This window comes from Haemaphysalis longicornis, unplaced genomic scaffold, assembly GCF_048455015.1.
Source record: "Haemaphysalis longicornis isolate Haplotype H1 unplaced genomic scaffold, Haemaphysalis longicornis Haplotype H1 scaffold_4, whole genome shotgun sequence".
NCBI classification, from domain to species: Eukaryota; Metazoa; Arthropoda; class Arachnida; order Ixodida; family Ixodidae; genus Haemaphysalis; species Haemaphysalis longicornis.
The window spans coordinates 56212616-56232793 of NW_027526361.1; the positions used below are offsets into that span (position 1 = coordinate 56212616).

A 20178-nucleotide genomic window follows, 5' to 3' on the forward strand; every position below is an offset into this window, starting at 1 on the left:
CGTAAGCTGAAGCAAGCATCTATGGATGTGGCCTACAGTAGTGCCCTGCACTGCTAGTTTGAGTGCTACCACGGAAACATACCTTCCTTCTAATACTGTCTTGTCTTTCAAGAAGCAAAGGCAGGCAGGTGCTTTCCTACCATGTAATTTTGCTGCTGTAGACAGGCAGCCCGAAATGGGATTCCATTACACTGCTGCTTCTAAATACCAACCTTGGTTTTGCAGAGATCGGATTCAGCGTGCTTTCCGGCCGCTATGTGCGGTACGACTTTGAGACACCACTGTCCACCCAGGAGGAATACATTAGGGTGGGCTTTGCCACCGCAGAGTCCTACGGCATGATCTTTGGGGTGTCATCACACAGTGGGGATTACATCAACCTCGTGATGTCCGAGAGGGGTATGCATTTTCGTATTGCCTCAATGAAGTGCAATTAAAGCAAGTTCAGAGCTTTGTCAAGCTGACCTCGTGGTGGGCCACTCAGTGGGGTGAGAGGAAATGTGAAAATATGAGTTACAGGTGAATGGTAAACTACCTACTAAAAAATATGAATGCAGCCCTCTACTAAAGCCTCTGGTTTATTTCTGCTCAACGAGTTTTTTTTTTATTTCTTGCAAACACAAAATTCTAAATTCAATTTTTCGGCCTCAGTTTTGTAGGTTAAAAAAATGAAAAAAGAAGCGGGACTTCAGGTGGGGCAAGGAGTGGCCACTTCATGTGAAAGTTGCACAGAGCGGCTGCGTTCACACTTCTTGCTTGCTCTTGTTCCTGTAATGCTTTCAGGGTGATGGTAAACATTTGTTGAGAGGAGTTTTAACGCCCCAGAGAACATTGAAGAAACAGCGATCCCTGTGCAGACTCCTCTTTCAACAGTAGCTGCAGCAGACAAAGTTAGTGTTGAAAGTCGCATTTCGCTGCTTAACTTTGGTGAAGACAAAGTCTGCAGTGTTACTGCTTCCAGAAGTACATACATGCAGAGCTTGAGGTTAGATTTTTGCTGTCGTGTTCACTGCGCGCTGCAGATGACTGGAGGTTTAGCTTCTGTCATTTTATGTGCAGGTCACTTGATACTGAGCTTTGACTATGGCTTTGGGCCTCTAGGATTTGTTATCAAGTACAAAAACTTTGCCCGTGCCTTTACCCACGACGTCCAGATCAAGCGTACCCAGGACGGCGAAAATATGACGGTGACCGTGGTCGTGAGTTTCACCTTTTTTTCTCGTTCTGTGGGCAAGCACCATGTATCAGTTGACCCCAGTACAATGAACACCACTTCAGAAAAATTTTCGCTACAATGAACTACGGGTTCACCTCACCAATTGTTCGCGGTGACTGGAGTGTGAACAACACTGCTGTTTGGTAAATACACTGGAAAAAACAAGATAGAGGATGCTTCAGCTCTGCCTTTAAGACATGGAACTTTATTTGTACAATGCCCGCGACCAGTGAAAACTTTCCACTCCCGCTCGCACTTCACCTGTTGGGGCAAGGCCTTATGGTGCTGGGTGTTTCCACGAGTGCCGTGACGGGGTGCCACAGGTTTTTTTTCACTCGTGCCGATTTTTTTGCTCGTGATTGGCGCTGCCGCTGCTGACTTTTCTGTGACACAAGCTCTAAGTGGTACGTGTTGATATGTGTAGTTTAGGAGTATCTGTCCAACGTCTGCATGCGTCCAACGTCTATTAAACTGGACCCTTTTGCCACATGCACAGTCAATGTAAAATATAAACTACACATTAGTACTACAGGGCTTAATGTAAGGATTAGATGTTACCTCGTACTTCAACATGCCTAATCGAATACACAACATTTTATGATATGCGTACCCAATATGAATAAGTACAGGCACTGATATTAAGTGCAGAGCACTTTAGGGGCTCGCCTCGTCATCGTAGCCCGCTTGCTGGACCCAAGTAGAACCACACGGCATTCTGTTGTCGCGGCGTCCCACAGAGGCTTCGAAAGGCAAGTGGTTTATATAGTCATAAGCATTCGAAATTCGTGAACCACTGGTGCTTGTCATACAACTTCCCATTGTTTAGCGCAAAAAATTAAGGTTCATTTGAGGTGAAATATACGTCATTAACCGCCAGCGCCCACGTTCATTTATAGTTAGGAACGCTTGTTGGGTTGGTTTTTGTGGTATTAAGAGAAAAAAAGTGGGAGTGCAGCGCTGGCACGTGCGGGAGGAAAAGCAAGCACTAAAAGAATGGAACTCCCGCTGGTGGAGTTTCAGGCAGGGGGTGCACGAGCACTGCGAAGGCGGGAAATTTGAAATGCATTGGGTTGTAGCAGTGAGTGGATAACGGTGATACAGTCCATTATGGCGAATCAGTGCTCTGCACTTCTGACAGCTTTCATATTGAGTGGAACGGCTTTAATTTTGTTGTTACGACTAGGAAGGTGAGCGGTTGCACAGAATTTTGGTGCTGGAAACTGTCTGGTTGATTATGCTTCACATAGGTACGGGCTATTTTAGCTGGTGGAACACAAGTTGGCCTTAATAAGTGCGTTACAGTCTCATTATTGTATTAGTACATTACATTAAAACAAATACTAAATGATTTGTTGGTGAGTAACAGCTGAAAGGGCTAAAAGAGCCATCATCTTCTATCAGTTTCAACAAAAAGTTATTCACCGCCCACTGTCCTTTTAACCACTTGCTTGAGTTAGCTTTCCATTGCAGTTGTAGTAGCTCCACCTTTGCTCAACAGGTGGACAATTTAGAGCCCATCATATATGAATACAACATCCGGGACACGGCTGACGTACAATTTGACGACCTTCGCAGCATCTATGTAGGAGGCAATGGTGAGTGTCCAGGCTTTTTATTGCCTATTTTGACCATGTAAAATGCAGCAAAGGAAAACAGCTGCCGTCGTATAACAACATAAATTTTACCATAGGCTTTTTTGCTGACCGTTCTCTTAAGCAGTCTACTCCACGCTCTATCTCTATATGTTCTGTATGTGCTCTCTCTGGAGCCTTCAGAGACAGAGATAAAGGCCTTATTACTTAAAGGGACCGTGAAGACAAAATGCAACTTTGGTTCATGCAAAAGATTGCCTCATTCGAATCATGCTGACACCACTTTTAACGTAAACTTCACTCAAATAAGCTATATAATTAGGAAAAAAGAGAATGGCCATGCAACCTACTAGCTCATTTCCCGCAACAGAACCTATGATGTCATACCAGCCAGCTCTGCGATTGGTGGAGGCCGGCAAAATCAAACACAAATTAGGCAGAGATTATAAGCTTGCTGAACCAGCTATTTGTGCTTAAATTTAGGGCACATTATTTTTATATTAAGTAGAATGGTGAGACAATCAGTGGAAGTTATGAAAGCGCACGTAAACATAGAAGTACCGATGCATACTGCTGTTGGTACTGCGCGTACTATGCTTGGTTTAGACGCATGGCACTGAGGAGCTTTGTGGTTGTTTCAGACGACACTGGCCTATTGACGCAAGTCTTACGTGACCAAATCTGTCGAGCGAGCTTTAGGTTTCACGAACCGGTTATTTTCTCCATCGACAACAACAAGCCAGGTTTAAATACGCTCACAAACTAACCAAAGGCAGAAAACGGCTTGCCGCTTTGTGGTGGCGCCATCTAGGTTGACTAATAGTAAACAAGTCTCCGCTCCACACCAAGTTTGGCTGAAAGACCTGCTCTTATGATGTCATTGCAAAAGTAGTTTAAACACACGTTTTAACGTGAGAATCAAAATTTTAGCTTAAATTGATTAATTTCGCAGTGAATAAAACATTGCTTGCTTCCGGAAAGGTGCTGGGGGCACTATAGAACACGAAATCTTTCAAATAAAACAAACTTGTATTTTGTCTTCATGGTCCCTTTAAATTAAAAAAAATTATAGGCTGAACAACTTATTTGAATCATGCCTGTGATCCCTTTCCCGGCTTTGGTTAGAGAATAAGTGGTGATTCACTTAGAAATTAAATTGTCATTTCTCCCTTTCCAATTTCTCTTCTACTTATCATGAAAGAGCATATGCATGCAGGTAATGAGCATTGTGCGAGAGACCTTGTCATGTATGGGAGAGGGGAATCTTAAAACACGTCATGGAGTAAAGGTGCCAAATACAAAATAAATTGCGTACTTTACATGTATACCTTGTACGACTGCTCATTTTAGAAAAAATAATTTCAGCAGGCTCGCTTTTCTTTTTCATAACTTGTGACATCACAAGTCGCAACAGAGAAAATGATTTCAGCCTGTTAATGTGCAGGGCGGAAGTATGTAGCAATTTCTGCCTTTCCAGCATTTTCCACAATCAGCTTTTTCTGCGTGAGGTGGATATCTACACTTAGATCTGCTGACATAGGCAAACTTGTGTTTGCACTTAAGTTGCAGGGTTGCAGTCTTTCCAAACTGTTTGCATGCGTGTGCGGCCTGTGCATATTAGACGCAAGAAATGCAGCCCCTGTTGACTCTGTCAGCTCTTCCCAATAAGACAGGGAGCGAGAGAGAGCGAAACTTTATTTTGAAACCTGTGTCCAAAGGACTGCTCGGCTTTTTGCTTGGGTTACAGGGACTCATCTGTAGCCCCGGAGTGTTTTTAATGAGGTTCACAAGCGCGGTCCAGTAGAGTTCTTTAAGCTCCTTAAAGGGTGTGACCCATGCCTCCCAGCAAGGAGGGCACTTTGTGACAGGAATTGGTCACAGGGAAGATCTCAGGGTGGTTTGAATGTTTGGGCATGTCCAGAGGATGTGTTCATTGTTGGGGTATTGGCCGCAGTGTGAGCATTTTGGTGCACCTGGAAGCCCGTCTATGTAGTGTTGTATGTGTTGTGTTAATAGCGTGCAGCTTTGTCATCGTCGAATGAGGACAGACTGCGTGACAGCTCAACACAAAGGGACTGACCGCTGTACATGTAAGCTGTGTAGTAAATGCCCCGCATTTCAAAGTTGCCCTATTGTTCTAGACATTTAAATTGTTGGTACGTAACGTACACTTCGTAATACCGCATTTGGAAGGTTCAACGTCTGACTTGCACCCTGTATCGTCCTTTGCTGTGCTCCTCCCTTAGGTAGTGTAACAGAGTTAGCCTGGCCAGCCAACAGCTCTCGTGCCTGTCTCTTCTCTTTTCAGGCACGGGAAAGGGATTCTTGGGCTGCATCTCGCGGGTGCAGTTCAACGACCATGTGCCCCTGAGGCGCTACTTTCGGGAAGACCGGCCCAGCAACATACACGCTTTCCCCGAGGGGGTCGTGCTGCGTGAGGACACGTGCGATATCCCGCCCGCCACTCCCCCGGAAGATGAGACGCAGCCGACCCACCAAGGTTCCCGCCTGCACTGACTCCGCCTTCTCAGGTGGTGGGTTGAAGTTTGAACTGTGTTGATTGTTGAAGCAGCTAAGAGCTAGGGCAGTGCCTTATTCTCTTCCCCAATGCTGACTCTGAAACTGTGCGAGTGCCATAGAAACGAGGATGGGCGTGAAGGACACCTGTTTACGTGTTGTCAAATTGTACAAGAAGTGGATTAAGTTTGCTAAGTTTGCTAAGCAAGAGAAAGAGAGAGAGAGAGAGAAAGAGAAAATAAAGAAGTGACTAGTATCAGCAGTGGCATAACCATATCTTAGTCTTTTTTTGTTTTTTCTCTGTGTGTCTACACATCATGATAGTGCTCCATGCCACAGCTACTGGTTTATTGGGTGTTTGTGCAGGGTTGTTGGCTCAGTCTCACAGAAGAGGGTTCGATTACACCAGAGAGCTGTTGCCACAAGCCTCCCGGAGGAAGCAACCTGAGAGCTGGTGGCCGACATTATCAGGGCCCTGAGCATCTGGATGTCTGGGCCAAGGAGGCTAACTCATCCTCACCATGCTGTGTTCAATGAAGTTTCTACTTACCTGTCTAGTACCTATTGGTTGATGGAAGTGTGGGGCAGTCTAGCACGGCCACTGCACTAGATGTGACTGCATTTGAACATGAAACCTTTCTGCCTTTTAATAATGGGAATTTTTTTAAAGCAAAGCCTTCTACCTCTACCAGCCAACGGTTCCATCTTGGCGTGCGCGACAAGAAACTCCCAATGCGCCTGGTGAGGGGGAAGGCACTTTTCACTCACAAAGCACATTGTAGATGGCACGGCGAATGGGCGCTATTACCCAGTGTTCCCCGTGCTCACCTCGGTGGGCACTTGGGAAGGACCCTTCCGTCGGCTTTGTCGTCTGCCTTAGCGACGATTGTTTTGGGCCTGTTTTGGTGCAGCTTCACGTCCATTGCGTGCTTCCTTCGCACGGCTTGATTAACTTGTTCGACAGCACCTGGTGGGTAACCCGGACCCGACAAAATTAAGTGGTCGCACGGCACAGATACGTTAAGGATTGGTTTGCAGGGCGGGAAAACAAAATGTAGAGACCGCATACAGACATCTGGCCGCTAGAGAAACGCTACCTTTTGTGCACCGCTTGCCACGAATGGGGATGCGTTTTCTAAATTGGTGAATACCAATTCGGTTGTGTTTTAAGAGGTATTACAAAAGGCGAAAGGTGCAACTGGTTTTGATAAATATCGATTAGCAAAGTTCCCTCAGCTTTCTCGCAATTCTCACACTTACTAAACTAACTTGTTTAAATCGGTATGCAAATGGGAATCACTAAGCTCACATGCCGAATTGTTTCGGTGTCCACGCTTGTGTCGCGCGATGGTGTTGCCTGGAGTATAGCACATCACAATGGCTAGGTTCCGCTGTCTCACCCTTCGAAGAACGCTCCTCTCCGTTTTCTTTCTGCCGAAGCACGGCCGGGCTAGAGCGGTGGCGTCCGCCGCTCTAGCCCGGCCGTGACCGATGCTGCTGCATTCGGGATGCTGCCCCAGCGAAAAGCTGGGAGGGGGTACGTGGGAAGGCAAGGCTTCTTGTGCATTGTTTTTCAAAGACTTGAGATAACTGGCTGAAATATGCAATGTATGAATGCTAAATGCTAACAGTTAAGCCCTCTTTAAGAAGCTTAGAGGATGATGCTGACCTGAATTCACGTTTGCATGTCTATACGGGTGATTCGTTTGGCCGAAAAGCACGCGGTTATGGGAACATGCACTCGTGAGCGTAATCGTGAGCATGGTCGTAAGTCACATGTGGACCGCGAAGTTCATCAGGCAGAAGTGGAGGCCGAAATTGGCTGTTTACTATCAAAATTACGGGTTTTATATTTTCCTTTAGGAAAGGGTCGAATAATTTTTCTAATCAGCTATGAAGTTCAGTCGAGCACGATTTTAAGGTTATCGCGCGAGCATCCACCGGCTAAGTGTGCCAGGGTACTAGTGGTTCGTTTCGGATCCATGAAAATCTAGGTTGTGCAGTCTTATCTCGCTTGTTGGCTGTTCCGTGCTACAACAATAGCCCCCATAACCAACTTACCACTCTTTCTGTTTTAAGCTTTACATTCGTTAAGATCAAGCACCGACTTGGTTGCCGTTTACCTATACCGACGATAACAAAATTTAATTGGCAGGGCACATCTGCTAAAGCTTCATTTGAATGAGTTCCACTTCCTTGATAACCTTCAAATCACACTCAACTGTACTTACGGCACATTCGTATAATATGGTGGTGAAGCAAGCAAACGCCTTTTTGTTATTTTTTTGTGTTCGCAACACCACTCCTTACCTACACTCAGTGGAGCACGTTATTGTGCTGCTGTTGAGTTTTGAGCTTGCTGCACATTTCTTTAATTTTTTTAGATTTCTAGCTGTGAAGTCTAACAGACATGGTTTCAGTAAAATAGCGATTAAGGAAATACAGAATGCCGAGTCTAACCAAGAGAGAGGTCAATGAATCAATGGAATAGTGCCAAAGAAAGACAAAGCTCCGCAATAAAGAGAATTGCACGTATGGTTTTGTTAATGTGGAAGTGATACAAGATGGTCAGATCAATGGTTTTCATATATACAGCAGAAATTATTGAACTGCAGAACTCAATGACAGGCGATGTCGGTAGGAAAATAATAATTAGTTGACTGAATCGGGCCTACCCGATTATGCTGGAAGACCCAACCGGGATCTAGATGCCCCTTTCACGACGACGGAAATTATTGCTGCTATCCGCAAACTGACCCGCAATACAGCACCAGGACACGATCGCATCAACAATAAAACACTGCGAAACCTTGACTATAAAACCATTGACAGCCTCCTACAATACATCAATGAACGCTGGGAGCGAGGACAATTACCGGCGCAGTGGAAACATGCATGCAGACATCACCATGATTCCCAAGCCAGGCAAACCCATCAACTTCCGCAACTTGCGCCCAATCTCTCTTACCTCTTGCGTGGGCAAACTCTACGAACACATGGTGCACGACAGACTATCACCGTACTTGGAAGACAAGGAGTACCTCCCGCACACCATGTTTGGCTTTCGCCCCAGACTTTCAACACAGGACATCCTTCTTCAAATTAAAGAAGACTTCTTGGATAACCTCAGCAGCCAACACAAGAGCGCCATTCTCGCACTTGACGTCAAAAGCGCGTTTGACAATGTCACCCATCAAGCTATACTCGAAGGCCTGCAATCTACCCACTGCGGAGAGAAAGTCTACCGTTATGTGCGCGACTTTCTCACCGACCGCACGGCCACGATTGGCGTGGGACAACTCCGCACGGCAACTCTAAAAACACCACCAAAAGGCACCCCCCAAGGTTCTGTCATTTCTCCACTGCTTTTTAACTTGGCAATGCGAGGGCTACCGCCACTCCTGATTAAGATACCAGGAATCAGCCATGCGCTGTACGCAGACGACATCACTATCTGGACGCGTACAGGCTCAGTAGGAAAACAACAAGACGCACTCCAAACAGCAATCGACATCACGGAAGAATACCTCCGGGCTCGCGGGCTTTCCTGTGCCCCTGACAAATCGGAACTTTTACTGCTCAAGAAACGCAGCAGAGGTCGCCCACCCGCCCCCATACCCGACCTTGAACTCTCAGTCAATGGTAACCCCATACCCCTGGTTAATACCCTACGGATTCTCGGCTTAACATTACAGAGAGACGGAGCAGGCCTTGCAACCATCCAAAAAGTTCAAGAAACAGTAATTCAAGTCACCCGTCTTATTCGCCGCGTAAGCAACAGACACCATGGTCTCAAAGAGCACGACATAATACGCTTGACCCAAGCCCTAATCATCAGTAGGATTACTTATGGCACTCCATACCTCAGTCTCAAGAATAGCGAGCGCGACAAACTGAATGTCCTTATCCGGAAGGCCTACAAGCTTGCACTTGGTCTACCTCCGACAACTTCTACCGACAAGCTAATGAAACTTGGTCTGCACAACACCTGGGAGGAACTCGCTGAAGCTCACAAAATCAGCCAACTCGAAAGACTTAAACTCACCAAAACAGGTCGTCATACGCTACGTTGGCTTGGCTACGATGTACAGGAGACATCATTAGTAAACAGCGCATTCCCCTGGTTCTACGCCAACTTATTACCGTTGCTCCAATCCCCAGAAATATGCATCCCGTATTCAATGCATACTGAAGAAAGGCCAGGGTCATCACCCTCAGAAAATCCTACGGAGACAACAAACCAGCGGTACGCTACACAGATGCTGCCCGGTACCCTTGAAAGTCTGCGCATGCCATCAGCGTTGTCAACAACCATGGCACAGAACTCACGTCGGCCACAATCCCAGTCCCTGACACAGAGTCTGCAGAGGAAATTGCCATCGCCCTCGCTGCTACCACGGGCTCAGACTACCTCACTGTAATCACAGACTCCAAAACCGCCTGCCGCAATTACCAACTAGGTCGTGTTTCTGGTCAAGCCATTCGTATCCTGAACAATCTACAAAGCCCACCCGAACTCCGCATAGTCTGGACCCCAGGCCACGCATCCCTCGAGGGGAATGAAGCGGCACACGCCGCTGCGCGCGAGCATACCTTCCGGGCCTTCCCCTCGTTGGAAGACAGATCGATGATCTCCAGCGATGACATTCCAAGAAGATACACGGATGTCCTCGCCCATTACCGACTGCAGCGCCGCATTTACCCCCCACGTCACCCCAACATGACCAGAGAGGACGCCATTACCCCCAGACAGCTGCAAACTAACACCTACCCCCACGGAACACTACTCCATGCCATCTACCCAACAACATACACTCTGACTTGTCAACACTGCCCCACACCCAACACTCTCTACCATATGGTCTGGGAGTGCCGACAATCGCCATCATTAACCCCCCAACCAAACCCAACACTGGAGCAGTGGGAGGACCAGCTGACCAGCTCACGCCCTCAAGACCAGCAACGACTGGTGGACAGGGCCCGCCGGGCAGCCAAGGACCAAGGCTTCCTGGATTAAGGAGGCCTCCCACAACGGAACTAATACAGCTGAATAAATGTTTATTCCTCCTCCACTGAACAAAACAGTGGCGTCATGTTTACTTTGTACTACAGTAACGACAAGAAATAACACTCTAAAGTCTGGACCACATGTATGTCCATATGAGGCTTTCCCTGCTGTTCCGCCATATCCCGACCGAGCTGTACAGACAGCGAAACAGTGCGACTGCCTCAATCACCTCGCGGCGGGTTCCCAGCGGAGCTCAGCGTATTTGGCATGAAATGCAGCGGGAGATATTTGTAGTCAGGCGACGTCTGCGCGTTGCCCGTCTTCATATTGTACAGCATCTGGAGCAGCCACAGGGATCAGACGTTGGCCTAGTCCTTGTTTTTAGTTTTGCATGCATGAACGAGAATGTCCTTAATTTGCAGGTTCCGTGCTTGCACGCAACTTCAGGCAGTTCTTCAGGCGTGTTAAACCGCATGCCAGCCTGGCATGAAGAATTTTAGGGGGTGGGGGAATTTGGGCCACGAGCTTGGTGTGGCCTTCCTTTGGCTACGCCCCTCGTGTGTGCGTGCAAGGGTCTCAGTTGGTAACCCTTCAGACACCTATCTTGCTAAAAAATTAGAAGCTGTCCAGAACCGATCGAGCTGCCCGCTTCATATCTAACCAATAGTGAACAAGATTAGCGTGAGGGCCCCAAAACAATAATCTTCGCGTCAAACCATCTCTCATCTTTGCTTACTTCACCGTTTCTTTTATCATTTTATCACCCGCAGCAGAGACACCCTTTGTTAAAACCACTACCGAGAATGGCATCCCACCTAAACCACAGCCAATCAATAGCACGTATCGCTGATCGCACTTCAGCAATGAATAACTCTTTTTTTTTTCAGATGCTATAATGCTTTAGAACACCTTGCCTAACAAGATCGCTGCATGCTCAAACCGCTCCAGCTTTCACAAAAAAACTTAATCTTTACATACAGTAAACCCATTCTTTCTTTTTTATCACTCACTCTGCCCAACGCCGCCTGTATTAACATTGCCTGACGCGTCGCGCGCTTTTCAATGGGAAGGGTAGGGACGCTTAGTTCAGGCACTGATCCGCTATGTGGCGCGTGCCGGCGGACATCTCGCCTTACGTCACTGCTCGCGAGTCGCGAACGCTGCACCCACTTCTACGACGTGTGTCTGTCAGCTTGCCTGTTGGGCTTCAAGAGCCGTTTCGCTTACATCTTAGCCGTGACGGGGCGCTAGTTCTGTGGCGCACTGGGGATCTCGTTCAACGTGTCGCTCGCTTCATACTTGCTGCATTTTTCCATAGATAAAGACGGAGGCGGACGACTGAAATAGTCTAAGAACGTACTGATTGTTGGGTAGACATATAGCTAACAGAAAACGATATTTTCGGATGGGGGAGCCATTATTTTACTGATATTTTTCTTTCTGGAGTATTTAGAGAAGAAAAAAATGCGTGCCTGTTTTTTGTTCAGGCGCTCACTTCTACGATTACTTTCCAATAATATCACGTGCTTGTAAAATTCAGATAATTATAGGAAACAAAAGGATAAGCAGCTGCGATCCCGCCACGCTGTTCGGGCGCTTCTACAGTACAGTCATCAATTTTAGAAGTGCGTACCGATGCGGAGTGCGAACAGGGGGGTCAAAACAATACCTAAATGCGGAGGGGATAGAGGGGGGATGCCCCACTCAGAAAATTTGAGGGCCTGTGATCCGAGTAGATAAGCGCGCAAAGCCGGTATCAGCCTGCGGCAGCGCAAGGGATTTTGCTTCGTGACAAAGGAAGTTTTATCAGTGACAGACCAACACAGACAGGCATGGTGAAAAACAAGAAGGCGTCGGAGCGCCGCCTCGGGAACGCTAAACAAACTTTCCACTATTTTGCATAGTTTCCGAGAAGCGGCGCTGGCTGGTGGACACGAAAGCACGCTGGAAGGCTACGGAGCGGGGAAGGGTAGGAGAGAGCAACAGGAGAGTAGCTGTTTGGCCATTTTTCGCTCACGCGTTAGGCACTGTTTTTACAGGCGGCGTTGCTCTGCCCACCAATAATTCAAAAAAGTGTAAGCTGTACGTCATTCTGTTGCTCTATCTTGAGTGCAAAGAATGACTGTGCCTGCCTTTCTATGCTCGCCTTTGTTTATGCTTGCATTGTTTTCAGTCCGCCTCTGTGTAGCCTGTACGCTGATTGTTTTTTTTTTCTTTGCTTTGCTTTTGCTTGGCATTTTTACTCTGCCTTGTATTCGTTGGTGTTCATTGTGGGCTCTATTCAACTAGTTATTATTGCCCCCCCCCCCCGGATACTGCCTTTGGGCCTTAGGGTGACAATAAATGAAACGAAATATGTGTGTGGAAACCTAGCTGTAAAACGTTAAAACACCGCTAGGAAGGTAGCTAGTGTCCCCTGTGCTTTAAAGTAAACATTGTAATAATGAAGGTCAGTATACAATACAAATATTCACGTTTACACATTTTTGACACGCTCACTTCTGGCCCAGGTTAATCACTTTTCCGATTGAAAAGTAGAAGGACAGAATGATTTCTCTGCAGCTTCCCTCTATGTTGCTTTTTCCGTCGCTCAGCTGTGGACGCGACAGCGGCCGTGAAGGTGCGGGAGGGTTTTAGATTTCTCCTAAATGGGGGGACGCAGTTCTGAGCGGATTGGCGTTCTGCGAGCTCGACTTTATGCCAAAGGGCATACTATTGCCATTAAAAAAAAAAAAAGATTTGCTCCAGATCTGCTACCTCGGCGTACACCGAAGCAGCCCACTACGATGGCAAAAGGGCCATGGTGGCCATGGTGACAGATGGACGGAAACACCTGACCAGAGCGTCTATTCCACCAGCGACAGCTAAAGAAACCGAGGAACTTGTCATCGCTCTCGCCCTGAGGCGAACAAAAACTATACCACCACAATCACGGATTCACAACAGGCATGCCGCAGCCTCATATCGGGCTGGGTGGCACCCGGCACCCTGCGGACTTTGGTATCCTGCGGTCTTTGTTACAAACGTTTGTGGAAGTCTTCCAAAAAGTAAAGGAAATGCGGAGCAAAACTCACGTCATACCGTATTTTCACCGCATACCTCACACAACGTTAAGTTGCTGTTTTCTGCCCCTTAACAAGTTGGTAACAATTTGCTCTATGTTGGTCAGGAAATAAACCATCTTGAATTGACCGATTGCATCAACATGTAACCTTGTTGTGGTGTCTGCTACAGTCAAACCCGGTTATAGCGAACTGCAATATGCGCCACGATTAGTTCGATATATCCAATAGTTCGATATAGCCGAACCCGCCTATAACGAGTTTATTGTTACGAGTTCGCAATGCACGCGAATCCCCTCCGCCATCCCTGCATGCAGAAACGAACAAAATAAAGTATGTCATTACCATAGACAAAACAATCGATTAATTGCAAATATTAGAGCTATTTTCCGCCTTAACTGCCAAATGCCAAAAAAAGCAGTAATTTTTGTTTTCCTTTTCATTTTGGCAGCGTCAACTAGCACAGCATTCTTTACACGAGACATTGTTTGCACCAGTTCGAGTCGGTGTCCTCCAATATTGAATAAATATTGGCGGAGGATATCTACTGCCGAAAGCACTTCGTTAAGCGTTCAGACAGCTTTCACTCGCAACATCCTCTGCCTCCTTGGTGCTTTTCATCAGCATTACGACGGTGCTCCTGATGGTGTCAGAGCCCGAGGGGCTTACAGTGATGGCAACATTGTCGTCGACACCAAGAAATCTTCGAAAGACAGTCCTTTCTGCACAGCATCGGGAAGGTTGGTGCCGTCTTGGTCCGGACTCACTGACTGGGCGGGTTCCGTCGTGAGTTCCGCGTGTCGGAAACAGTTACGGAAAGTGTCGGGCGTCATGTCGCTCCATACGAGGCGCAATGTCTCAGTCGCGGCCTTTGCTCAGTGGTCACGGCCAATCAACATCTCAATCGGTGCTCCGAGATCATGCATTTTGGTGGCCATTCTAGGCACACCGGGTTTGATATATCAGATGTGAACTTCGTTATAAGAAAAATGTTTCGCGTGTATTTCCGTAACTGATTTATTTTTGTTCGATGTATAGCATAATTCGCTCTATCCGGGTTCGTTATAGTCAGGTTTGACTGTCTATCGGACAGATAGGGCGTTGACCGGCCTGGACAATCAGCTTTGGCTTGCCCAAAAGGCTGTCGACTCCGCCTGCGGTTAGGCATCTTGCACCGAGGATGACTCCTTAAAGCTGTAATACAAGCCGATCTCTTGCTAATTCAATAAACGTTTATTCTCCGTCTGCCTCATTGATGGAGCACGGAAGCAGTGACTTGCAGTACGCAGTGCTCATTAGGGCGACCATTGTAAGAGATGTGAAGTGTGCGCCACACATATAGAAAAAGCAACGTTCCTGAAGCGAGCAAGGCAGATAGGCTTTGCCCGGCAGTGAACATGAGTAAGCAGGCTGTTGTTGATGATGATGATCATGATGACACAGCAAAAACAGTCTGTGATTGGTCACTGCCCGTGCGCGATTCGCCCCAATCAAAAATGAGAGTGAGAGAGAGATTATAGAAGCGTATTCCATAAACAATGCGAGTGAACGAAAAATGCATAAATGCGTGCCATCATTGTAACCACTTGATAAGAATATAGAATTTTACAGCGAAAATGTATATGACTAATCCGCCACGTTCTCGGGGTGATGTCGACGCTTTACTCGGCCCGGGCCTCAGCATCTCCGATAGCGGCCCCATATTAACGCATACGGATGTGGACGTCCTAAAAGCCTCCAGTCTTCTCAGCAATGCGTAGCTATGTAGAGGTGAAGCCGACTTCAAGGATATCTGCGTAAAGCTTTTTTGGTCTTTGTGAGCTGGCTTTCCCACATTGTGTGCTGCACTGTGAAGCATGGTCATCTATGGAGGGAGTGTGGTTACAGCCCCACTTGATACTCCTCTCCACCGCCTGGTGGTTGTGGTTTGCGACAGGAAAAGGAAAGGAAATGCACTGGGGATATTTTCAGCTCGGCAGGGAGCTCACCTGCATACAACCCAGTGCAGGGGAAGGGAAGTGGAGGGGGAGTGATAGGATAAAGTAGAGAGAGAGAGAGAAAGGTATAAAGAGAGCTGTCAGTTCTAGAAAGCTGTCAGTCCGGGAACATCAGTCATCACTGCACTCCGGGCTACAGCCGCTGCGCGAGGCCGGTCGTCTCCAGGTAATGGAGCAGATGGGCGAAGACTTCCCGTTGAGTTGCCGCAGGCCCTTTGGGAACAGAACGTTTTCCATGCCGGCGCTGGGAAGGCCTCGACGCTGGAGCGCTCGGTGGAACTCTGCACTCGGCCCCGCGTGGTGGGGGCGGAAGCACAGTAGGTGCTCCAGAAGTTCGGAACAGTCCGCACATGTAGGGGAGTCCTTGCACCCGTGTCGGTGCAGACGCTCCGCCACATTGCAGCAGTCGAGCCGCATGCGGGGAAGCAGGCAGCGGTCGGGGCGCCACGACGCTCACGACCCGAGGCCGCCTCCTACCAGAGTCATGTATAATCCTCGCCACGCGCGGCATCTTTATTCCCCCATGACATTGCGCAATTCCACGCACTCTTAGGCGGACACGTGCGCCACGGCCGCGCATGTGCAGTGCACGAGATTCTGCGCCGTGATTGGCGTAGCCGTGCTATAATAAAGCGTCACTGTCTATTCCCACCAATCGTGTGTGTCTTTAGTTTGGGACTTAGAGATCGTGCCATTGTCCTTATAATTCAACATAGCGAATCCCCAACATAGATAAACCCGAGCATAGCATACCCCACCAGAGCGCCAGCATCGCTGGACGTCCCTCTTCACAGGTTAAGGTCTCCGATTTTTGAGGCGGGTTTTTAACGCAAAAGTGTCTTATGCCGGGGTCCACGAAGATCTCACTACGTCATATCTGTCACGGAAATGACATCGCCAGAAAACTTCGATTGACGTGGCTGCGCCGGGATTCGAGCCGCAAACTGTTTCGCCGCAACTGGAGGTACGAAACGCGCTCCCGACTGCGCTATGAACAGACGCGTGAATAGGACGACAAACGCGCCTTATATCGTTCCTTTCAAACGGCGCTGTCATCTAGGAGAGGCGAAGCGAAGTAGTGCATCATGGCGCTAATAATCGCCGACAATTGGCGCCTCGATTTCAAGCGCCTACGTGTACGGGGGACGCGCAGCGTAGGCTGCGGAGAAGCCGGCCTGCGGATGTCCTGCTCGTGACACGGTCCGCTGCTCCTTTCGCTGCAGCGGACCGCGTGTTCACCAAACGATTCGCTGCGAACCCGTTTGGTTTCGTTCGCACGGACGGTTTGCGAACGCCTGTGGTTTCAGTCGAATTTACGCAATGCTCCCGCGCGTGCAAGTGTTTCACGTTGATGCTTATAACGGTGCCATACCGACGAAAAAAGAAAGCGTGGAGCTGTCGAAAGCAAGAAGCAGTCGCGTCGGCGGATTGTCTCGAAAGCGCGTCATCCCTATTTCATATTTGCCGCGCTTTCGAGGCGCTTTTTCAAAGAAAGTGCTACGAGTTGTGCCGCGCCTCCGCCAGATGGCGCCACGGGTCCCGCGACCGAGAGAAGACGCAGTGAAACATCCCCCTCGCGAGGGGCACGATCAAATGCAGAGCATTTCCGGGGGCGCACGACGTTAAGTAGTTTGCGTTACGTTAATGTTGTTGCACTTGTGGCAACTGCTGACGAGAGAGCGCTCGTCAGCAGTCATTTGAATGAGTCAACGATATAAGGCGCGCTGCTGAGCACGAGGTCGCGGGTTCGATTCCCGGCCGCGGCGGCCGCTTTTCTGATGGAGGCGAAAAGCAAAAACGCCCGTGTGCACGAGATTTCGGCGCACGTTAAAGATCCCCAGGTGGTCAAAAGGCAGTTTTAGCATATCGTTACCGTGTTTACGTTACCGTTTACCGTGTTTGCGGGAGTAGACTGCGCAGCGCGAGAGTTACCGCGAACGGTAACTTACCGGCACAGGCTTCACTGTCGCCAGCGCTTCCGGTAACACGGTAAACGGTAATGCAAACACGGTAACGATATGCTAAAACTGCCTAAAATTAATCCGGAGCCCTCCACTACGGCGCGCCTCATCGTCTGCGTTGCGTCGGCGCGTTAAACCCTGCAATCAATCAATCGATATAAGGCGCGTTCGTAGCGTCCCATTCTGTGTCGGCTTTGTGGCGCAGTGGGTAGAGCACCATGTACATTGCTCTCCGCCCGGAGGGTGGGGGGATCGAAACCGGGCGCCGGATAGTATTTTTTTTTATATAGTAGGGAGGGGTGCGGACTACGGACGTCAACGCGGGTGACAAAGTGAGTTACTGAAATACTCTGCATTTAATATAAATAGCGATGTGCACATGCACAACAAACATTCAACTGTTCCTGTGAAGGCACATTTCACTTTTGTGTTTTACCGGTTCCTATGGAAGAGGAAACAAGCACATTTTTTAAGTCATGTTACTGTGCGCAATCGCTATAGTAGTGCCGTTTGTATATTCATGTCTCCCTATAATTTTCAGTTATTGCGTTAATATATGTAAGTTGCTTTGAAGCTCGAAAAATAAACAGTTTAAGGTCAGCGCCCGTCGATATATCTTTTGTGATTTCTAGTCCCTTGTCGCTTTTGTTCAAGCTGCTCGATCGATTCATGTCAAAGCCATTAGCTAACTCACTCGAACCAGAGCCACGATAATTATCCTTCTTGTATCAATACCATTACAGATTTTCTAAAAGGTATAGGTAAATTTATACCCTGAGTGCACACACTGACCTTTTTGCACCTTATATATAACCTTCTGCGAAAGCTGTGAAAAGGGGCTTATACGCCCCTTTTTTCTAGTCCCGGCTCTCTTTTACAGCCTCTCTTGGTGGAGAAAATGGTGGCACGTAGTGAATACCTTCAATCATTTCGAGGGTTCTCGAAGGGTATGGAATTGGTGTTTAGCAGGTAATATTATGCCGGTATTTATTAAGCATGAAAATTACATCGACTTTCTTACTCCCAATTACCAGTATTTTTTTCTTCTTCAAATCTTATGCTGACTCGTGCATGAGAGTCACATGCCTAATTCGAAAATTAGGTCTAAAATATTTGATTTTTGCGACGAGCCCACCGATTGTAACAAATGATTTTTTCTTTTGCTGGCTATAAAAGCAAGAAGTGCAGATTAAGGGAAACACTATTGCTCCTTCACAGTGTCTTATGCGGTGTTTATTTGTGTATTTGTTTGTTTGCTTGATACCGGGGCGGAGGCATGGGCGTAGCCAGTGTGGTGTTCCGGTGTCAGAACACCTCCGAAATTTTAGGACCGCTGCATCTCCCTTTCCCGTTCCTTTCGGCCTTTTTTTGTTGCCCATGCTATTTACACACCGAACCGATATGCTATTAATGTGAAAAGAAAACTAAGAAAAGACGGTTTACTAAAGCAGAAAAAATGACTGAGGTATTGTTTGGGCGCAGGCTATCTGTCTTTTTTTTACCGGCGGCGTATAACACCCCGCGGAAAATATTTCTGTTGTGCGTGTTGCATGTGTCAGGAAATCGGTTTACAAATGCGTGCAACGTCGCACTCATAATTAAGGTTTGTGTGTGCAACACCCTAAAGTTTTGCCGTGAACACCCTTTCTGTCCAAACACCTTTTAAGGTGTTCGGACACCTTGAAACGGCAAAGATATGTACAGCGTTTAACATCTTGATGTAGTGCACTCTCTCGACACGGGCAAAAAAAGGAAACAGACAGCGTTGACCCTAAACTCGCGATGCACGCGTTCAACTTGGCGTGAGGCCTCCAGCTGTGCGTATGTGTGGACCCTCGGTCATTGGACGGAAATGCTCCACTGAGTCCACTCGTAAAAGAATAGTCAGCTCCCGTGTCTACCAGGGTCTGAGGACCGATGGCTGTACGGTGGTATTCGAGTTCCGCGTGCGTCAGTGCGTCGCATCACGGATGATTCTTGTTGCCGGTTGATGGTTGGTCGCTGCGCGTCGTCGACTCGTCGATGCCGGGCTTCGACAGTTTAAATACGCGTATAAGCGGGTCATCGTAGCGTCGTCAGGGCTACACTTGATGGTTCGGATGTAGGCGCGTACCGGAGCCTTGTCTTCAGACCGCCGTTATAGCTCGTTGGGGGGTTTGCATAATTCCACCTCAAGGCAACTACACCTCCAGAAGCTGCTGCTGTTAGTTTTCCCTACGTGGGACGGGGACGGGCGACTTGGGCGGGCTGCGGCAGTTCAGAGATTTGCACAAATGGGGATATGGGGAACGGTAAAAACCCGCGATGCACAACGGCTAGTTTGGTACAAGTACACGTCGATCTCGTTCGTGCGTTGACCGGACAAGGGGCATGGTGCGCCGATGGGGAACCTCGCCGACCAAAATTTCGCCAATTCTTCATTCTCGCCAATTACAGGCAAACTCGCCGTAGCCTCCCACCACCAGACTGGCGCTTCTCCCGAGAGGAAGCTACAACGCGGCGGCGGCTCCTGACGAATACCGACCCACATACCACCCGCCTCCACCTCAGCAATTCCCCACTCAACAACCTTCCCTCTACGCTTACTGTCCCCAGCCTGGCACCCTACACCATATAGTATGGGAGTGCCAACACACTCCAGACTTGCCTCCACTTCCCAACCCCACCTTCAAGCAGTGGAGGGCTGGCTTCCCCGGCCAGCTCAGACCCGGATACCCAGCTCAAATTGGCGACCCTAGATACATCAGCCTCTGCTCGACAAATAAAAATCTCTCTCTCTCTCTCTCTCTCTCTCTCTCTCTCTCTCTCTCTCTCTCTCTCTCTCT

General features: G+C 48.2%; 1 protein-coding gene across 3 annotated transcripts in view; it reads left to right on the plus strand.

The window, feature by feature from the left end:
* The window catches only part of LOC144178734 (neurexin-4-like), a 50869-nt gene extending 30914 nt beyond the window's left edge, over positions 1-19955 (plus strand). For 2 of the 3 annotated variants that reach the window (XM_077706811.1, XM_077706814.1), the window contains 5 exons: positions 226-399; positions 1060-1199; positions 2715-2811; positions 5117-5342; positions 5692-5878. In XM_077706811.1, the coding sequence (XP_077562937.1) occupies positions 226-399; positions 1060-1199; positions 2715-2811; positions 5117-5325 (620 nt within the window). In that variant the 3' untranslated portion in view covers positions 5326-5342; positions 5692-5878. Of the gene's footprint in view, positions 1-225; positions 400-1059; positions 1200-2714; positions 2812-5116; positions 5343-5691; positions 5879-19789 lie in introns of those variants that run through there. The other variant, XM_077706813.1, reaches the window with a different exon arrangement.
* Positions 19956-20178: the final 223 nt, after the last annotated feature.